The sequence below is a fragment of the Tamandua tetradactyla genome, chromosome 4 (genome assembly GCF_023851605.1).
Source record: "Tamandua tetradactyla isolate mTamTet1 chromosome 4, mTamTet1.pri, whole genome shotgun sequence".
In the NCBI taxonomy this organism is placed as follows: domain Eukaryota; kingdom Metazoa; phylum Chordata; class Mammalia; order Pilosa; family Myrmecophagidae; genus Tamandua; species Tamandua tetradactyla.
The window spans coordinates 39,975,718-39,996,231 of record NC_135330.1 but is presented as its reverse complement, the minus strand read 5'-3'; the positions used below and the strand labels follow the sequence as shown (position 1 = coordinate 39,996,231).

The 20,514-nt window shown below is 41.1% G+C and overlaps 2 protein-coding genes across 2 annotated transcripts in view; one reads left to right on the top strand and one right to left on the bottom strand.

Annotated features, from left to right (window-relative positions):
* Positions 1-11,541, top strand: part of NIBAN1 (niban apoptosis regulator 1) — a 156,351-nt gene extending 144,810 nt beyond the window's left edge. The window contains exons 12-14 of the mRNA XM_077156786.1: positions 4-24; positions 5,123-5,234; positions 7,149-11,541. Of these exons, the coding sequence (XP_077012901.1) occupies positions 4-24; positions 5,123-5,234; positions 7,149-8,320 (1,305 nt within the window). The 3' untranslated portion in view covers positions 8,321-11,541. The remainder of the gene's footprint in view (positions 1-3; positions 25-5,122; positions 5,235-7,148) is intronic.
* The window catches only part of RNF2 (ring finger protein 2), a 670,080-nt gene that overhangs the window by 261,753 nt on the left and 387,813 nt on the right, over positions 1-20,514 (bottom strand). The gene's annotated exons all lie outside the window — the stretch shown is intronic.

The following is a 20,514-nucleotide window of genomic DNA, read 5'->3' as shown; positions in this document are numbered from 1 at the left end:
GCATTGGCATCCACGTGCAAACCAGTAAGGGGATGGGTTTCACTAAAGGGCCTGCTCTTACTGCCTATGAAGTTCAAGCAAGTTTTTTTTTGATGTGATGTGTTTGCGAACAGTAGACTAGACCCAGGAGAGTCAGCAAACTTTTTCTGTAAAGAACCAGGTAGTGAATACTTTAGGCTTTGCAGGCCATGCTGTCCTTGTTATAAATATTAAATGCTGTGGTTGTAATGTGAAAGCAGCCACAGACTATAGGTAACAATGTTAACAAATGTGTATGACTATGTTTCAACAAAAGTTTATTTACAAAAACAAATGGCTGGCCAAATATACCCACCATTGCACTAAACATAGTCTCAAAGAGTAATGCTAGAGTTTGAGTCAAGCTAAGAGTTGAAATAGAACACCTCAGAATACCAGGTGTTCTCATCATAGACTCATAAGTCCAGCATGTCCTTTGAAATTTGACCTCTACAGCCAGTAAAATACCTTAAGGAACATGATTACAGAAGAATACTAGTAGGATATTTTTCTTGTTAAATTCAGTAGTGTTTGGTGAAATCAATGAAACTATTTAGAGTTGCTACAAAGCTAGGATATCCAGTGATGTCCGTGAATGATGATTATGATTAGGAAGCTGTGACTTAGTCTGCAGAGCAGAATAATGGGCAAGAAGACTCTGGAGGCAGAGACCTGAGCTCAAGCCTTGTCCTAGCCACCTACTGACTTTGGGGCCTTGGGCAAATCACTCTTTCTCATATGAAATATGGGGTCTGAATTTCATATTCTATAAAATGGAGATAATAATACTTTGCAGTGTCTTTCTTAAGATAAAATTAGACTATTAGAATGATATAACTAACAGTTATTGAGTGCTTACCATGTGCTAGGCACTGTGTTGAACATTTTGTGTGGGTGGTCTCAATAATTCTCAAGACAACCCTATAAGGAGGTACTATTAACATCCTCATGGTACAAATGAGGAAATGAATGAATTAAGTAATGGTCCCAAAGTCATAGAGCTACTAACCATGAATATTGGAACCCACCACCACTTCCACCAGTACCACCACCTCCACCTCCACCTCCACCACCACCACCACCACCAACTCCACCACCTCCCCCACCTCCACCACCACCTCCACCTCCACCTTCACCACCACCACCTCCACCACCTTCACCACCACCACCTCCACCACCACCTCCACCACCACCTCCACCACCACCACCAACTCCACCACCTCCCCCACCTCCACCACCACCACCACCTCCACCTTCACCACCACCACCTCCACCACCACCTCCCCCACCTCCACCACCACCACCACCTCCACCTTCACCACCACCACCTCCACCACCACCTCCACCACCACCACCAACTCCACCACCTCCCCCACCTCCACCACCACCACCACCTCCACCTTCACCACCACCACCTCCACCACCACCTCCACCACCACCACCAACTCCACCACCTCCCCCACCTCCACCACCACCACCACCTCCACCTTCACCACCACCACCTCCACCACCACCTCCTCCACCTCCACCCCCACCACCACCACCAACTCCACCACCACTACCTCCACCACCACCTCCTCCACCTTCACCACCACCACCACCTCCTCCACCACCACCACCACCAACTCCACCACCTCCACCACCACCTCCTCCACCTCCACCCCCACCACCACCACCAACTCCACCACCACCACCACCACCACCACCACCTCCACCACCACCTCCTCCACCACCTCTACCTCCATCACCACCACCTCCACCTCCACCACCTCCACCACCACCTCTATTACTGCTGCCTTCACCTCCACCACCACCACACCTCTACTGTCATTATGACCACTACCACTACTATTCCCACCTATAATCACCACCACTACTACACTATTACTACTGTTGCTGCTGCTGTTACTATTACTCCTTCTACATTTTAGAAATAATCTCTGAGGCTTACCATTTGCAAAGACCTGTTCCCTCTTGGAGCAAATGATAAAGAGCTTTGCAAAATTTAGAAAGAGCTTTTTTGTAGTTTGGAGCATCTCCAAGCACTGGAACATTGAAAACCTTTGCAAGAGTTATTTTACCATAGACATTTTTTGGCCATTTTTATATTCAGTAAATGCTGTTTGTTTTCAGATAGTCAGCAGCATATTTAGTACCTGGCATTTATTGTTGAAGTTGTATTTCTGGTAGTAGAAAAGAATTTGATCAAGCCAAGGGAGTAGAGAATTGGTCTATGTGGCCTTACATGGATAGAAAAGTTTCCGCAGTCCAAACGATAATCGAGCCCACCTCTGATGTGCGTAGTATGAAGAGGTTCTGCTGAGGGCTTTTTCTGCATTTCAAGTCCAAAGGCAGTTTAGGGACCTCAGAGCCACTTTCTCCCAATGAGGAGAAGGGTAGGGAGAGTCCCCCTTCTAGCCTTTTCCCATCTTTGTAAGCATCAGCGGAATGAGCTAGGTTCAGTCTGTGTGAAGCCTTTGTGATTTTTAATCAACAGAGACTAGTTTCAAAAGATCCCGTGACCTAGAGTTTTCAGTAATGAAAGATTTTGTATCCGTGCCAAGAAATTTTTAGGCATCTGGATTTATAGAATAGATAAAATAGATCATCTTCTCATAGAATATTTTATTAAACTATTTTTTCCTAGGTTCTTAAAGTAGCGGCTTCCCATATTTGTGATACTCAGCCGTAGTGGCATTTTAGAATTGCTTGGGAGGCTTTAAAAAAGAACACTGTTTCCCCAAGACCCACCCTCAGAGATTACGATTTAATTGGGTCAGGACATTAAATATATGATACAATTCATCCAATTTTAATGTAGAAGAGTTGTTTTGTAAAGTTGGGCATGTCACAACAGGAAGAATGTCCCTAGTTTATACCTTTCTACAGGATTATTTAGCTGACTGAAAATGTAAAGGTCTCCTGTTTATTTATTCAGCTAGCAAGTACTAAATGTTTCACATATGATTCAAACATTGTACCAGGCAAATGTCCCTGCTGCCTGGCTGAATTGGGAGACAGGTCAGCATTTTGCTGTGAGAGGAAGGCAGTGTCAGCCTGTGGGGAAGAGAGATGGCCAAGGTTCCCAGGGTGCCCAGCTCTGCCACGGGGCTGGGGAGGGCTTCCCAGAATCATTTTCTGACCTAGTCATGCGGGATGAATAACAGTTAATCAGGGGATAAAGGAGCAGGAGTTCACTTAGGGAAGATGAAAGGGTTTTCCAGGCATGAGCCTATGACTCTTAGGAGGAAAAGATGAGACAGAGCACTCAAGTGGGTCACCCAGAGCCACACAGCTAGGCCAGCACAGTGTCCAGTCTCCTGGGCAGCGCTCTCTCAAACGGTACTTGTCTGTATGTCAGTTCTGTTTCATGGCCACTCTAGGGGTCGCTGAAGCCCACATCGATGCGAGTAGCCTTTAGCTTTTCCTCTAGGGTGGATATAAAAGGACCCCATTATTGTCTGCTGGGATGTGGCTCTCCCAAGACCTGGCACCCAGGGTGGCCTGAATGTGGCTGCTCCCAATCTTTTTACTATAAATCCTGTCCCTCCAGGCCAAAGGCATCAAATCCCACTACTAAATCCCTGGCTTTTTAATAGCCACATGGGGGACGTCTCACACAGCACCATGAGGTACAAGGATTACTGAATTAATCACTGGGATATGATTTGGTACATTTTAATGTCCTTATGCTGATAACAGGCAAGCCATCTGGAACCCTTAGAAAGCAGGGAAGGGTGAGGCTTTTGCTTCATGCCTCAATTGTCTTATGAGAACCAAGTGGAGGAAAAGAAAGGGTGTTCCTGAAGAGTTCTGATTCCCCCAACCTGGAAAGGGCTCCATTCTAATAAAGTTAATCAGACACCTGCCTTATGACCCAGTAATCTCATGTCTAGATATATATTCAAGATACATGTCCTTGGGTGGGCCACGGTGGCTCAACAGGCAAGAATGCTCGCCTGCCATGCCAGAGGACCCGGGTTCGATTCCTGGTGCCTGTCCATGTAAAAAATAAAAGATACATGTCCTTAAATCTACACACATACACAAAAATCATATACCCAAATGTTCACAGCACTTATAGTCAGAACTGCCAAAAAGTGAAAAAAATCTAATAAAGAATGGCTAAACAATTTTGGCTTATCCATATAATAAATTCTATTTTTCAGTAAAAAAGGAATTTATAAGAATCTCAAAAATAGACACAACCGTGTGGGGGACCCAGGTTAGATTCCCAGTCCATGCATTCCCAAAAAACAACAAACAAGCAAAACACACAAAGAAAAAACAAACAAACAAAAAATTCAACAAAATGGTGCTGCAATAATGGGATACTTACATGGAAAAATAATGAAATGTGACCGTGCCATGTAGCATACAAAACAAAAGAAAAAGAAAAACAGACACAAAAGAATATATGATTCCGTTTACATAAAATTTAACACCAAGCAAAAGCTAATCTATTGTGATAGAAATCAAAACATGCTTGTCTCTTGGGAGGGTTTAGACTGAGAAAGGGCATGGGAGACCTTGGAGGGATGAAGGAAATGTCCTCTCTCTTGATCTGGGTGATGGTTATGTAAGTATATATGTGTATGTAAAGTCATTTATCTGTTCTTTTGTGTGTCTTATTGTATGTAACTTATACTTCAATAAAATACTATTGTAATTTTCTAAAAGGAAGAAGGGAACATTTGGGTTATGATGAAAAAGTAGTGGGGAAATGGAGCTAAGTCTCCTGGCATACTTTGAGATGATCAGATTCTCTAGCATCTTCCCCCATGAAGGTGCACAGAATATGTGCCAAGTGCATGGAATTGTGCCTGGACAATGGGGAGAACTAGAATGGCTGAAGTTTGTGGGTAGTTTATAGGACATGCATGAAGGTCACTCATGGTGCTTAGCACACTGTGTTGGATGAAGGGAACACAATAAAATATTGTTGAATTGAGTTATTTAAACATCTTTTGCATGTGTTCCAACATTGCCCTTCTCCCATATAGTCCAAGCAAGGGACCGTGAGTGGGAGTTGTCCTCTCTAAATCTCTTCTAAGAACAGCTATCACATGACTTTTTCTCTTTATTTCCTTATTTCATGCCTTAGGAGCTTCAGAAGTATGAGCAGTTCATCTTTGCAGATCATACCAATATGATCCAGGTTGAAAATGTCTATGAGGAGATTTTACATCAGATCCTCCTTGATGAAACTCTGAAGGGTAAGGGTTTACCTGGTGCTGGAGGGAACTCCAAATAGAGGGAGCCCCTGAAATGGGACTCAGTCAGGCCAAATCGGTTTTATCAAGGGGGAGAGGGGATTGACTTTGACCTGCTGGGGAGAGAGTGAGGAGAAGAAAGGAAAAAGGAGGAGGAGGCTGGCATTGATTGAGCATGTTCTATACCAGCCTTTTAGATATTATTTTCCCTTTAATACAAATAAGAGATGTATGGGGGGAGAATTTTAAGCTTCATCTTACAAGTGAGAGAACTGAAAGTGAAAGAGTAGGTCTGGTGTTGTCCAGCAGGTAAGTTAGCAGGCCTGGGTTCAGATGAGGAGCTGTCTTCCTCCTGCTATTCCAGACAGAACAAGGGCGAAAAGAGTCTTGTTAAAAACAGGCTTATGACCCTGCCCAGTGCTGGGAGGAAGAAAGCCCTGCAGCAGGGCTTATCAGCTGCTGGCCGAACACATTCCTCACCTCCACTCAGCTGGACAGAGAAAGACACAGGGCAAAGGCATGGTCCCCTGCAGGCATTATGAGGACTCTTGCATCTGCTGTCCTGTGGAATCAGGCCTCGCTTGGAACTGGAGTGTGGATAGGAAGACTCTGATAGAAATATGCTAGCGAGGGCCACTCATCAGACTGTGGGCATCAGTGACGTGGGCTCCATAGGGAAGGTCTCACGAATCACAGAAACCCCTCCACAAAGAAAACTGGCCAAGCACAGGCCCCAGGTCATAGCAGCTAATCTCAGAGGATCCAATGAGATAAGGACTATAAAGATGTCAGCCCATTGTCTACAGAGGGCCCACTCACCCCACCTCCATCACTGTGAGGCGATTCAGAACCAGGCTCCCTTCCTCCAGACTCTTACTGCCCTGTGATGGAAAATAGCCACAATATACTGATTTTTGTTAGAACAGGATCCTCTACTGGTAGCTGCCTGAAAATTATTACGCTGAATACAGAAATGTATGCTTTCTGTGATATGTGAGGCACCCCCTTGTATGTAGTGTGGTTGGGCATTGTACAACCTGCAAAGACATAAGCACAAGCTGGTGGTCCAAATGTCAGCTGCTGTCATCACTGCCACTGCTTTTCCGTGGCCTGTGGGGCTGAGCTAGCTGTTTCTTTGGTCTTCATTATGGATGCCAAGGATACTCTCTTACTTGCATATTTGGTACTAGTCACTCAGGACTCTACTAGACCCTGCAAGGCGAAGCAGAGAAGTGTATGGTCCTCCCCTGCTCTGGAAGACTTTCAGTCTAGGAGGATAAACTGGAGCAGCACATAATAGCAGCTAATAAAATATTATGGTGGGGTGGGGTGCAAGGGTATAATTCAGTGGTAGAATTCTCGCTGCCACGTGGGAGACCCGGGCTCAATTCCTGGCTCATGCACTCCCCCCATCACCCCCCCAAAACAAACAAAACAAAACAAAAAACTTCAACAAGTGGTGCTGTAATAACTGGATAGTTACATGGGAAAAGAATGAAATGTGACGCCAACCATACAGAATACAAAAAAATATATCACGGGGTCCTCCACGTTTATACAGAGGATACTATTAGAGACTGTAAGGTTTTCAAAGCAAAGGCTATATCCTAGTTTATTCATCTTTGGCTTCACAGTGCTTGGCTCATAATAGATGCCCAACAAATGTTTGCTGGCTGAATAAATGAATAAGTAAATGAATGAATGAACACTACAGAGGTTCAAAGTGTGAAAAGAGTTTGTAGGTTTCAGTGGTCCGGGAAGGTTTCATGGCAGAGGGTGGATGGAAACTGGGATTTGAAATTGATTTGGATAGCTAGAGAGGCTAACAGCAGAGTTTAGTTTCTGGATAAAATCTGAATATCCAAGTTGGTCACAGCAGAGTGTTAATGTCATGTTTTGTTTTCTGATATCTGCCAGTGATAAAGGAAGCTGCAATCCTGAAGAAACACAACTTATTTGAAGACAATATAGCCTTGCCCAGTGAAAGTGTGTCCAGCTTAACTGATCTAAAAACCCCCGCAGGGTCAAACCAGACCAGCCCTGCCAGAAGAGCCTCTGGCATTCTGCCACAAGCCCCAGATAGTGAGATTCCAAGTAACGAAGTATTCCAGGAGTCAGAGGAAAAGAAGCAGCCTGGGGTTACTACTCTGTTGGCCAAAGAAGGAAGCACATGTTTCTCAGTGCCCAGCCCTCACCTAGGTGGGGACGGGCAGCTGATTGTTTCCAGCATGGAAGACCCCATGAATCTTGGGGCTGCAGAGGACAAGGCAGGACCCCTGGACCCACAGAAGTCAGAACTGGAGTGGGGAGAGATTCCCCAGGAAGAAGTTTCTACCCGTGAAGAGCCAGAACCCACCTCTGCCTCAGGCTCCTTGAAGGAGCTCAGAAAATTGTTGACAGTGACTGTTGAAGTACCAGTGGAGTCTGCCCTCATGATGGAAAAAGATACCTGCGAGGAGACCCTTTTGTCCCAAGAAAATGAAAATGAAGAGGAAAGCATCCGCATCGACACAGAGGCCAACCAGGCAGCAGCCTCCCATCAGCATCATTGTGAAGGTGAGGCCAGTGAGAAGGCGGCCCGTCCTGCCTCCCCAGAGGCCAGCAGGAGGGAGCTGGAGGGACTTTCAGAGGCAAGCAGTCCTGCTTCACGGCCGGCCTGCTCAGGGCTCACTGAGGGGGCCAGTGGCCCAGAGCCTGGCAACGAGCAGGGTGAGGGGGATGAGCACGTGGAGGTGGGGGAGCCCCCTGAGCCCGAGCTTGCAGGGAGGGCCTCCAACCTGGACGACCATGAGGGCCCGGTGGTGGCCCAGGAAGGTCCCCTTTTCAGTTCCGATCCTGGCTGTCCTAGCAAGAGCCAGGGTTCTGTGCAACAAGACGTGGCGGGAGGGAACCCAGCTCTTCCCAGCATGGGTGCAGGGGTAACTGAGGCTGCTGGTGCTCATGAGTGTCAGTGGGTGGTTGAAAATGCTGCAAGCACCGACATCCTAGATTCATACAATGACGTTGTGAAGGAGGAAGCAGACTGTCGGGAGAACACCCCAGAGCAGCCCTCAGAGATGGGAAAAGGACTGTTAGGCAAAAGTCTTTGAACGAGGGCAGTCAAAGGGTGATAGGAGAATGCACTTAGGGATTGCATGCAAGATGTTCCAAGAAACAATTTATTAAGTATTTCCTTAATTTGTATCATGAAACCAAAGGCAAAACACACAGGATGTGAGCACGGAGCCAGACCTTTGTGTAACTGAATCGCTGTAGCATGAATTATTGCTTTAAGAGGAATTACAAAGACAATAGGGTGTTGGGGTTAGACACAGGCTGAAGGGTGTTTGTTAGAAGGAGGGAGTGGCGTTGCAGTTTAGACTGAGAAAACAGTAGGAACACATTTTTCGACACATTGCATTAGATGTTTCAGTGGTGCAATCTTCTAATGCACTTTAAGCCTTTTCAGTTTTTTGGTAATAATACAAAGGTATACCGTAAATCCAGCTTCCCTGTCTACTATGCCACCTTCCCTGTCTCTGCAGGACTCAGTGCTCGTTCAGAGTCAGACTACAGGCAAGAGTAGGTTGTGAGCTACAGTCCCCCGGCTGTGTGCAGCTCCCCAGAGCCAGTCATGCTTGCTAGAGCTCAGGGGAAACCCAACTGGAGAGAAAGGCTGAGGTCTGTGGAATTGTCTGGGCCTGTTAACAGTTCTGCTCTCAATTTCTTGTTAATTAATCTTGTTGATTCTTATTAATTAATCACCTTTCAGAGAAATTCAGATGAGGCAAGAAAATTTCACTGGCATATTTAAGCCTGAGAGCATTCCAAATTAGTCTTAGAACTGTGCAGAGAAAAAGCTTAGCTAAATCATCGAGCTTAAAGCCTGCCAATTAAACATTATTTGAACAGCTACTGTCTGCCATTTACTAGTGTTAGGCATAGCAATAAAAAAAAAAAAAAAAAAAGATAAGGCACTTTGTCTAGTATAAATTTTAAAAGCCCAAGTGAGTTGAAATGAGAAGGAAAAAAAATGCCAATATTATGACAACTTTCTGTCTTTCCATTGAAGTACTCTTGATTCTTTCCCAGAAGATAACATGATTAAAGCCAAAAGCCAAGGTATGTACCGTCAACTTCCAAATATGTTAACAGAAGTGGGACTCATTGGCTCGTTGTTCAGCAAGTTAACCAAATCCCTAATAGGTACCAGGTGCTGGGGACACTGGGGTGAAAAAGACAATCTCTTTCTCCTGGAGGTAACGTTTTAGTGGAAATACTAGACAAATACATTCCTAAATAGATCATGACCTATAATCATTAAAGGTCAAATGGCCTTACTTGCAAAAGCTTAAAAAGACTTGCTCTATTATCCTTCAGAAAACCAAACAAAACAAAATGCAGATTTTTTTCCTAAGAGCTTCAATCCCAAGTACTACATTTTGAAGTTTCCTTCCACAAGTTTTAAGATTAGATACCAGCAAAATGCCCTAAGAGCTTACTTTGGTCAGCAGTTGCAGCAATTAAGTCTGTATCACTTCTTTAGAGAATTGGTTCCACAGTTTTAACTATTTAATGAAAAATTAAAATGTCTCCCCCTCAACCCTCCCATGAAGAATTTCTTGGATTTCTGGGTCATAAGGGATAGAAAATAATCAGTATCATTATACTCTCATATTGAATTGTTCAAACTTTTATAAAGTGTTTAAATCTTTAGGACTATGAAGGGTGTTTTCATAGGTAAAGGAGGTAGAGGCCACTTCTCCCTTCAGTCCCTGCAGTACCCAGAGCTGGCTCCCTATCCTTGCACTTAGCGCGGAGTACTGAAATTATGTTTACTTCCTGTCTCCCCCAGGGACTCCTGTCTTCAAGGCCAGGAACTAGATTTTAGTCATGTGTGCTTCTTGCTAGAAATACACAACCTTGAAGAATAGCATCCTGCCTCCTCAAGTCATTTTAATACCCTACTGCCTAGCATAGGAACTGGAAAGTGTCAGGCTGCTCAGGAAGTGTGGGAGCTGAACTCAGGCTACCTGGCTGTGCCGGGACTGTTTGAGGCTTGCTGGCAGGAAGGGAAATGTTTTTCACTGGGCTTTCTGCCCTTGGTGAGTCTTGCCCTAAATCAAGTCCAAAATCCGTGGGACACATGGCCAGATGCGTTGTCTAGTAAGGGAAAGAACAGCGCTAAAAGCTGAGAAATTTTGTCCAACCCTAAAAGAGAGCATATTTCACTGCATTGGCTGGATGAACATCACTGCCCTTCCTTCTTCCTATAGGTCAGAGGGGACTGGGCGCTAAGTGGGTAGAAATACTCAAGAACACAGTTGAAGAATTATTCTGTACATATTTCACAAAAGGCAAGTTCACTAGAGTAAACAAAAATAGTTGTTCCATTTCAAAATGGAATGGGAAGCTAATGTGCATTTCAAATATTCTTTAATTCATTTAACATGTCAAATGGAAAAATCTCATTTACCATGAATTTGTCTTGCCTCTAATACGGAGTCGTATGTGTTGCTTCACTCCAGGAGGGAACAAGCTTTTTGTGGGTCTGGGGTCTAAGTGAGCAGTATAGAAAGATTCTGTCCTCTGTTCTGAGGGTCTCTTCTATGGGTGAATCTATGGGTGAAATGTATAAAGCCTCAAGACACGGTTTTGGGCAAAAACTCCATGACTTTAAACTAGTTATGTTACTATTGACCTTTCACAAAGAAAGGGTATTTTCCTAAAAAAACAACAAAAAAAATCAGCTTGTCATTTCCTCCTTTGTGGATTGGAACAGAGATCGGAGTGCCTTTGTTATGCAGAGTAGATTCTCTTTTCAAAGAGAGTACTTTGGGACTCACAAGGAAAAAAAATCCATCTTGGCCAAATGTTTTATAAAGAGACTGAGTATAAAGAATGGTTCATCTTTGGGCCTGACCTGTTCCATTATATTAAAGATATCCTCAATTCTGGTTTTGAAATCTTCCAGATTGAAGTTAGGGATTTCAAAGGGTTTCACAGTTCTCCCAGACAAGAGTGGTTTTAATTCATTTTTTAAATTAGTTTAAATTTTTAAATTCATTCTAAAAAAAAGTGCCACAATAGTAACTTTATTGGGGGAAGGGAAGAACATCACTGAATTAAACAATATTAGGTTCACTAGGTAAAAATTTGACACATGCCTTCTTTATTGCAAACAAAAGGGGTTGGGGACTGTTTTTGTGATCTGCAATCTTAAGAAAAAAATGTACACTATAAATTTTTTTTTCTGATCACTATATAAAGCAAATAAACTTAAACCATGTATTCACTCTGTCTATATTCCAATAAAAAGTTCATCCTTGAAGAGCTGTCTAGATGTCATATTTATTTGGAAGGGGGTTGGTTTCATCTTTTAAGCAATTGTCATGCTTGAGCTGGGACGAACAGCCATCAGATATGAAGAGGTGAGCCAGTGTTACTGTATTATGGAACTTTTGCTTCTCTGTTGTCAGGAGGGACTTCTCAGGGAAGCCACTTACTGTCAGGTCTAATCATGCTTTGATAATACATATGCTGTTTTTCTAGGAATTGGATCAATTGCATCATACAGCCTTTGGCAATTACTCTTGACATAATTGAACTGCTGTTCAAATTTAAATTTCTTTTCAGTGGGTAACATTGAGTAAAACATTCTTTCTTTCTATAATTATAAATAAATAATATTTACACACCAGAATCTTCAGTTGCTCATTTTTCTATAGAGTCATTGCATCCACAAAACAATTGTTCTGTGCCTGTTTATGCCAGCATTCCAATATATGCTGGAGAAACAGGTGAACACAGAGGATATATGATCCCTGATAGCAGTAAACTTAGAAGATCAGGGTGGGTATGGCCAGGGAAAGCCTAGAGAAGGGATTTGCTTCTTTGCCTGACGTATATTTTGTCTATAATCAAGGCTGTAACTCTCTAGACCAATAGCTTCAGGCAGGAGAGGAAGAAATGTTGGAGAAATCCAAGTCCAGTGGTGATGGGGACACTCAATGTGACATGAGCTTCATCATTCCCTCTCCTTCCATACCAAACCTCTAGTATGCAATAATCATTCCCAGAATGGCCCTTCCAGAACTTCTAGTAGGGCCAATAATCAGATTGGAATTGGAGGATAAGGGATTCATGTAAAGCTATGCATTTCATTTGCATAGATTTTTCTTAGATTTTACGTTTATTTGGTATGTCTTGGACAGTGCTGAGGGAGGTTTTGGGAGGGGGCAGCTAAAGCTATTCTCTCTTCAACCCTGCTTGAACACCTCTCAACCTTTGCAATATTCTTCCCTTTGCCAAGAACATCTGACCTTCCCTTTTCCAACTGGTTAATTCCCACTTTTCCTGTAAGGGGCAGGACAAGTCAGGACAAATGTCCCACTCCACCCCACCTCCAGTCAACTTTTGCTGAACTCTCACCCTAAATTCTCACCCTGGTCTCCCTCTCTTACTCTAATGTAGCCATCTACCTTCCCTGTGCCTTTGAGGGCAGGGACCCTGTCCTCAAACTTTGAATCCCTAGCAGAACGTAGGTCCTTGCATGAAGCAAATGCTTATTATATATAAATGTTGAATCGATAAATATCACTGATCTGAGATTCAGGTGACAAGTAGAAATATAGCTGGTGATCCCCTAGCATACCTTAAAGGTCTATGAAGCTGATAAATTTAACATACTCTCAACCCACTAAGATAATGACCTGCAAAATAGTCTGTTTTAGTGATGGAATTTAACCATGTGTTTGCGCACATCCATTCCTCTGGGAAGGAGCTTCAAAACCAAGCCGCCCCAAAAGCAAGATAGCCATAAGAAACGCTTCCTGGTTTTCAGGGCAGTAGGTTCCACTGGATATTCCCAAGGACCCTACAAAGAAGAAGGCCACCCTTGACTTATGTACAAGTCTTTAGATAGGCGAATGATCAAGGGTATACTGACAGGATCTGCCTTGCAGTAAACTCTGATTTTTGGTGTTGCAGTGAGCACAAAAGAAGACATAGTCCCTGCTTTTAGGGAGCTCAGTCTGGTCAAGAAGACTGAGAAGCAAACTGTGCTTATTCAGGAGGAGGAGGGAAAATTCTGGCAGCACCAATGAAGGGCACCTGGTGTTTTTCCCCTCAAGAAACCTTCAAGTCTGATTGTTGAACCACTTAAGCCTGCCATTCATTTCTTATCTTCTTTTATTTCCATTCTATCGTGGACTAAAATCCAAAACCCAGCTGCCAAAAATAACCTGGTAAAATTTTTTATCTAGTTTACCTTATGCCGGCCCTTACACACTCCAGGAATCCTTAGTCCTCCAGGATGTCATTCCAGAACATCTGCAGACCCTCTGATCTTTCCCCTCTGATCTCTACACAGAGCAGTATGCATATGGGGGGAAATGTGGTTTTCTTTGTATTAGCCATTGCAAGTAGTAGCTAGGACAGGACACAGTTGGGATAGAAAACTGGGTGCTTACTGTATTGCGGTATTCCTACTAGACTCGAGGGTGATTGTGAAGCTAAGGGGTGGCCTCTCCGGATAAAGGCTTCAATTCCCCACTCTGTATCATAGTATCCAGCTGAGAAAGCTCCTGCCTGCATCACGTGAGGAGGAGTTTTTCTGCACGTTGGTTTGAGAAAGATTGGAGAGGGGGCTGTTTTTATTTGCATCTTTTGGAGGCCTCAAGTTTTGATCCCTTGAGTTTTTTTATTCCAGCCTTAGAATAGATGATGTTGTCTATGCTTCAGCCAGTAGTCACAATTCATTCATGGATTCATTTTTTCAGAAAATATTTATTAATATCTACTATGTCCTGAGGATTTTGGTGGGCCCTGAGAATAGAATGATGAACCAAAGAAGCAGACCCTGCCCTCACTACATTTAGACTTGTGAGTTATTTTATCAATACTGAACATTGAACATTATTCAACTTAAGGGTAACACTTCTATTTTAAATGAGCCTATCTACCTTTCAAATTACATTTTGGAATGGTTCACTTTTTTCCCATAAACTTGGTTTAATTTCCTTGACATCCTTTTGAGAAAGTTGTATGGCTTTCAACTTACTGTAAGACATTGAGCTAAATCACTTAACCTTATGAGAATTTGGTTATAAAATGAGAATAACAGTCACCTCACAAAGTTGTTGTGAGGATTAAATGAGATACCGTATAATAGGCATCTAAGCACAGATGAATAAAATAAGGCACAGAGAAGTTAACTTCCTGAAGGTTATGCTAATAATTAACAGCTAGTAACAACTAGTTACAGCTAATAATTAGTTAAACCAGGTATATTGTTTAGCAATCACTACAAAACAAAACCACTCCAAAAGTCATTGGCTTAAAATAGTAAGTAGTTTGGTTGGATTGTATGATGATTTATGGAAATATATTTCCATAAAATTGCGTTTAATTTAAAAATTAAATTGAAAAAAAAGAATTGGAAGGATAAGGTAAAAAAAGAAAAAAATAGTAAGCAATTATTATTGCTCTGAAGATTCAGTTCTGCTGATCTTGGCTGACTCAACTATGTTTGGAAGTCGAGCTGGCTGTTGGTCTGGCTTAGGAACAGCTGGGAGAACTGGGCTCTGCTCCATGTGGTCTCTTATCCTTCAGCAAACTAGCTCAGACTTATTTTTGCGGCAGAAGCAAGGCCTGAGAGAGAGAGAGAACAGAAGCACAAAGCTTCTTCAGACCTGGGCTCAGACCTGCCACACCATCACTTCTGCCACATTCTATTGACCAAAGCAAAGATTCAAGGGAAGGGAGGAGCGGCAAATTCCTGTTGCTGGCATAAGTCCAAGGGAGCCATTAACTGGCACATCCACGTCACCAGTCTACCTCACCAGTGTTCATACATACTCCTATTTGACTTTAAAGCCCATATTCTTGCGTCTGTACTATACTGATTTTAAGTGCTCACACTCAACATTGGTTACACTAACACAATTTCCTAATTCCTATTTGCTGCTGTAGCCAGATTCATCATTAGGTGGACAAAACACAGTTTTTCCCAACTCTAAGGCTTTGATTTCTTAATAAACCTTGATTTTTGCATTGTTTCTTTAAATTATTCATACCCAGAAATCATTTTTTGAAACTTATAAACCTTGCAAGAAGAAAGGTCTAAAAGAGATGTTTTTAGTAACTTGGTAATAGAATTCATATTGTTCATATCCTGTTTAGGTTAATTTTAACAAGATAAATGGTCATAGTTAATATGTTAATTATCTCAAGGTGAGTGAGAAAATTTAACCTGTGACCAATATAGTTTATAACTTCAGGTAGACAAACACAGTTTCCATAACAAGCATGCTGATAAATAGAACAGATTGTTCTATAGCAAATAATCATAGTATTCAGAAAAGTTCACAGTCCTTGGGAAATGACTATTAACACACACTTTTGAAGAAAAGCTCTTTTCCCTTCTCAAAAACAAAACATAAACAAAAATTAGTGAGGAACTCAATTTCATGTCACTGAATTGTTAAATATATACAAATTCTACTTACAACTTTTATCCTACCTAGTTAAAATTCTTTTTGCTTCATGCCTCTTAGGTAACTGGAGCATAAACATTCTTTTTCCCTCCCCTTTACCTGTTAAAATATGACTCCCAGGATTTAACATTTTTAAAAGCACTTGTATCAACCTATTTTGCCATTCCATTCTTCTGAATAGAATATTGTCATACCTAGGTTACTAGTATGGTTTTCTTTAAAACTGTTAAAGAAGACTGGATCAAAGTTTTTGAGGCTTACAAAATTTTATTCTACCTTTTTTGCTATGCCATTTCACCTGAATGTTCTTTCTCCATTTGTCTGCCCCACACATAAGACATATTAGGACCCATGTTCTGCTTCTAGCATCATCTAGAGCCTTCTCCTTTCTCTGAATTTCTTTGAATATTATTGCTCACAACATTGAATTTGGCATTTAATTATGTTCCACCAAGAAATTTTAAATGGTTTTCCCTCTGTTGTTTCTGGTGTTTTGACTCATAACCAGCTTTGAAGGACAGGGATTTTTCTCTGCAGGTCTAGATGCTCAGTATATTCAGAGAATCATAGACACAGGGTGGGAAGACACCCTAAAGGTCATCCAGGGCAAATACTTTCCTGGTGCTTACATCCCTCCACAATGGTCACTCACAGAAATGAGGAGCTTACTAACTCCCAAAGAAGCTCATTCCATTTTCAGACAGCTTTACTGGTTAGTGAAAAAAATTTTACTCTCCCATTCTCCTCTCCTCCACCACAACCATCTCCAATTAATTTCCAAGCCGTGGGTCCAATTTTACATTCAGGACTATAAACAGCATTCTAAGTCCTTTTTACCTTATGACCACCTTCAAACATCTGCAGACAACTGAGACTTCCCTTCTCCAGGCAAAATATTCCCAAATCTTTACAACCATGTGCCATGTGTTTGAGCTCCCATGTTGTCTTTTTATGACTCAGGTACAAACTAGTTCCTTGTGCTTTCTATTATTCCTTGAAGTAGGCCACTCAAAATTCCTCTTCTTTCCCTCAATAGCTTTTTCCTCACACTTAAGGATCTTCTCTTCCTAAACCTGACTCAGTGAGGTATCTTGTCACTTCCACTCATCCTTGTTGTTTTCAGAGGAAAGCAAAAAGCAGTTGTTTTTTTATCATAAAGGTTTTGCTTCCAAGCACTATGGGGAGATAAGTGAGATAAAAATAATAAAAAAAACTATAAAAATTATAAAAAATGTAAAATTCACTCCCCCTGAGAAGGTAAAAGAAAGGTGATGTTTATCAGCCCAGTACTCCTGTTTCTAAAGGTGGGTCTCGCTAAACTTCTTTCTCTCCTTCTGATACTAGCTTGGAGAAGGCCATTTTAATTCAGTCCCTCAAGAAAATGCCTCTTTCCAGAATACAATTGAGGTGAAACACGTGCAACAATGATTATATTTTATCTATGGAGGCTTTCAGGTTCCATGAAATCTCTACCGGGCCTTTGTCTTACTTACTAATGATCTCCCTTTGGAATTTCTTCATTCCCCTTGGAGAGCTGCTTATTTCCTGGGCATTTATTGATCAGGCATTTTCATAAAAAATTGGATATACAGAACAAACGAACAAAAAGGTCAAGGCCACATATAATGGTTTAGAACTAAATGACATATTTTTAGTAGTCTAAGTCATGGGAGTGGATAGATTCTCCCTTGGAGAATGTATAATAGAAAAGTGCACTCCAAAACCTAGGGAATCACCATATTTGTGGAGTAGGAGGAAACAAAAAGCGTGGTCAGAAAAATAGTAGGAAAAGTAAAAGAGAAGCCAACAGAGAAGATCACATAAAGAAGGAAGAAATGATCAATATGTCAAATGCTGCAGAGAGGTCAGGTATAATAAGGAATGAAATGTGTCCATTGGTTAATAAAGAAGTCACCAGCACCTTGGCAAGATACAAACGAGAGAACATTGGGAGGTGAAAGTGGATATACTCCAGATTGTCTTTGTCTTCCTTGAAGTGTGTTACCCACAATGGAATCTGATAGGTGTGGTCTAACTGTTGAAATAAAATGCCATCATCTCCATCCAATCTACTTTCTGTACTGATATAGATTAAGGTCACATGAAATAAAGGTTTTTTATTTTGTTTTGTTTTTGCATGGGCAGGCACCAGGAAAGATTAAGGTTTTTTTGCAGCCCTACTTACTGCATTTGTAACTCCAATAATACATCTGAAATGTAGTCATCTTAAGCTTTATGCCACTTCCATATGTAGCAGAAGTAATTCATGATTTCCCCATTCAGTGCTTCTGCAGTGGATTTTTAAAACTCTATTCAACTATAAATTTACCTTGTTGTTTCAGTTCTTTGTTTTAGCTTATGGAAGCCTTCATCTTAATTCTGTCATCCAACATATTAGCTATCCCCCTGGCTTTATGTCATCCATAAATTTGATTTACACACCATCAGTGTTTCCATCCAAGTCACTAATAATACCAAATTACAAGCATTCAGCAAGGGTTGGGTGGAAACTGGAAGATAGGGCTGAGTCTGAAGCCAGTAACAGGGGCCTAAATGATGACATTAGCTGGTCCAAAGCCACAGGAGTCAGTGAGTTTGGAACTAAGATTTGTTCTAGAAGAGAAGAACAGTGGAGAAGAAATGACACAAAAGCCAAGAAGTGAACCAAGTCACAACCTAGATGATCATATTCAATAAAAGGGATAAATTTAGAAACTGGAGAAATTAAAAGGACATCTAAAGTCCAACAGGTTCAATAGTGGACTATATATAAGGATACTGATTTTTGGATCTCAGGTGCTTTTATTTCCTCTCTTCTGTGTGCAAGGGATTCTGCAACATGCCAAGGGATTCTGATAATAAAAATGTGGTACAAGCAGGTATTCTAGCAGCTAACTAAGGATCTTCCCTCATATGATAGGAGTTTTTTAATTGGCCAGGTGATCAATTACTTATTCACCTAACTTTACTATCATCTATCATCCCCAAAGAGAAGAGATTTTATAAGGAAAGGAAGAGAGGGCGCCTGGAGGAGCAAAAGGGAGGAGGAAGAAGGGAGAGAAGATTTATTTTAGCATGGCTTTTCATTGGGGAACCCATGTTGTATTGCACTGTTTTATTTCATGTCTTAGAATTTTATTCAAGATTAGCATCAATATGGTTTTTAACACATATTAGCATAGCTAAAATGAAAATAAAATTGACAATACCAAATGCTAGTGAGTATGTGGAGCAACTGGAACTCTTATACATTACTCAAACAAAATGGTATAGCCACTTTGGAAAGCAGTTTCATGATTTCTTGTAAAGTTAAACATGACCTTACCATAATACCATCCCTCGGTGTTTCCTGAAGAGAAATGAAAATGAAATTTTTGTTCACAGAAAAACTTGTAATACATATATTCTACCAGTTGCTTTATTAACAATCATCAAAAACTGGAAACAACCCAAAAGCCCTTCAGCGGGTAGATGGATAAACTTTGACATATCTATATGATGGATGGCTATTCAAAAATAAAAAGGAATGCACTGCTACAAAATAACATGGATGGATCTCAAAACAATTAGATGTGGTGAAGAAAGCCATACACAAATAGGCTACTATATGATTCAATTTATATGACATTGTGGGAGAGACAAAACTATAGGGACAAAAAAAATCATTGATCGCCAGGTATTAAGGATGCAGGGTGGGATTTATTAGATAGGGGTATGAATGAATTTTGGGAGTGATGAAACTGTTCTATATCCTGATTATGGTGGTGGTTTCATAACTGCATGCATTTGTTAAAACTCATAAAATCATATACTAAGAGGAGCAAATTTTGCTTATATATCAACTGTACCTCAATAAACCAGACTAAAAAGATAATACATTTTAAAATGGTCTAAGCTTTATAAACTTTTTATTTTTAATACTTTAAAACTTACAGGACAGTTAGAAAAATAATATGAACCCCATGCAGAAAACTTTGACTAATTCCTATCCTCTCCAGATACCCAAGTCTGCCAATTTTAACATTTTGCTGTATTTGCTGTATCATTCTGTCTATCTATCCATCTTGCCATCATCCATTTCCTGAACACTTGCATGTAGTTTGTGTACATCAAGCTCCTTGAACCCTCAATACTGCCATGTACACTTTCTAAGAACAAGTATAAATTACTTTTGTAACCACCCTAGGTGCAGTTATTGAGTTAAAAAAAATTTAACATTAATATAAAGCTTACAGTCTGTGTTCCAACTTTTTAATAAAAGCCTTTGAGGTTTTTATCATCCCTTGTTAGATTCCATCCAGGATGCTTATTGTATTTATCATTGTACCTTGAGTTGCTCTTTTTTTTTGTTAAATTGTGGGACCATATATAAAACATTAATTTTCCCATCTCAACCACTCCCAAAGAATTCTACTGAATTCTATTCAATGGGGTTAACTATGTTCACCATATTGAAGTACCTTCATCCTCCCAACCCCATTACTAAAATTTACCATTTCCCTAGATAAAAACCCATTATGCCTTATCTCCCCAATCCCATTTCCCCTGCCCCTGGAAACCTGTAGTATATTTTCTGTCTCTATGAGCTCCATATTCTACAATATTTTCTTTGTAATTACTATGGGGCTTAAATTTAACATCCTAAATCTATAATAGTCTCATTTGCTTTGATGCCAACTTAATACATACAAACTATTTTCCTATACCTCTGTTTCCCCACTTTGTCACAAATTGCATGTTTATACACTATGAGTCCAAAACCACTGATATATCATTGCATTTTATGCATTTGCCTTTTAGATTCTGTA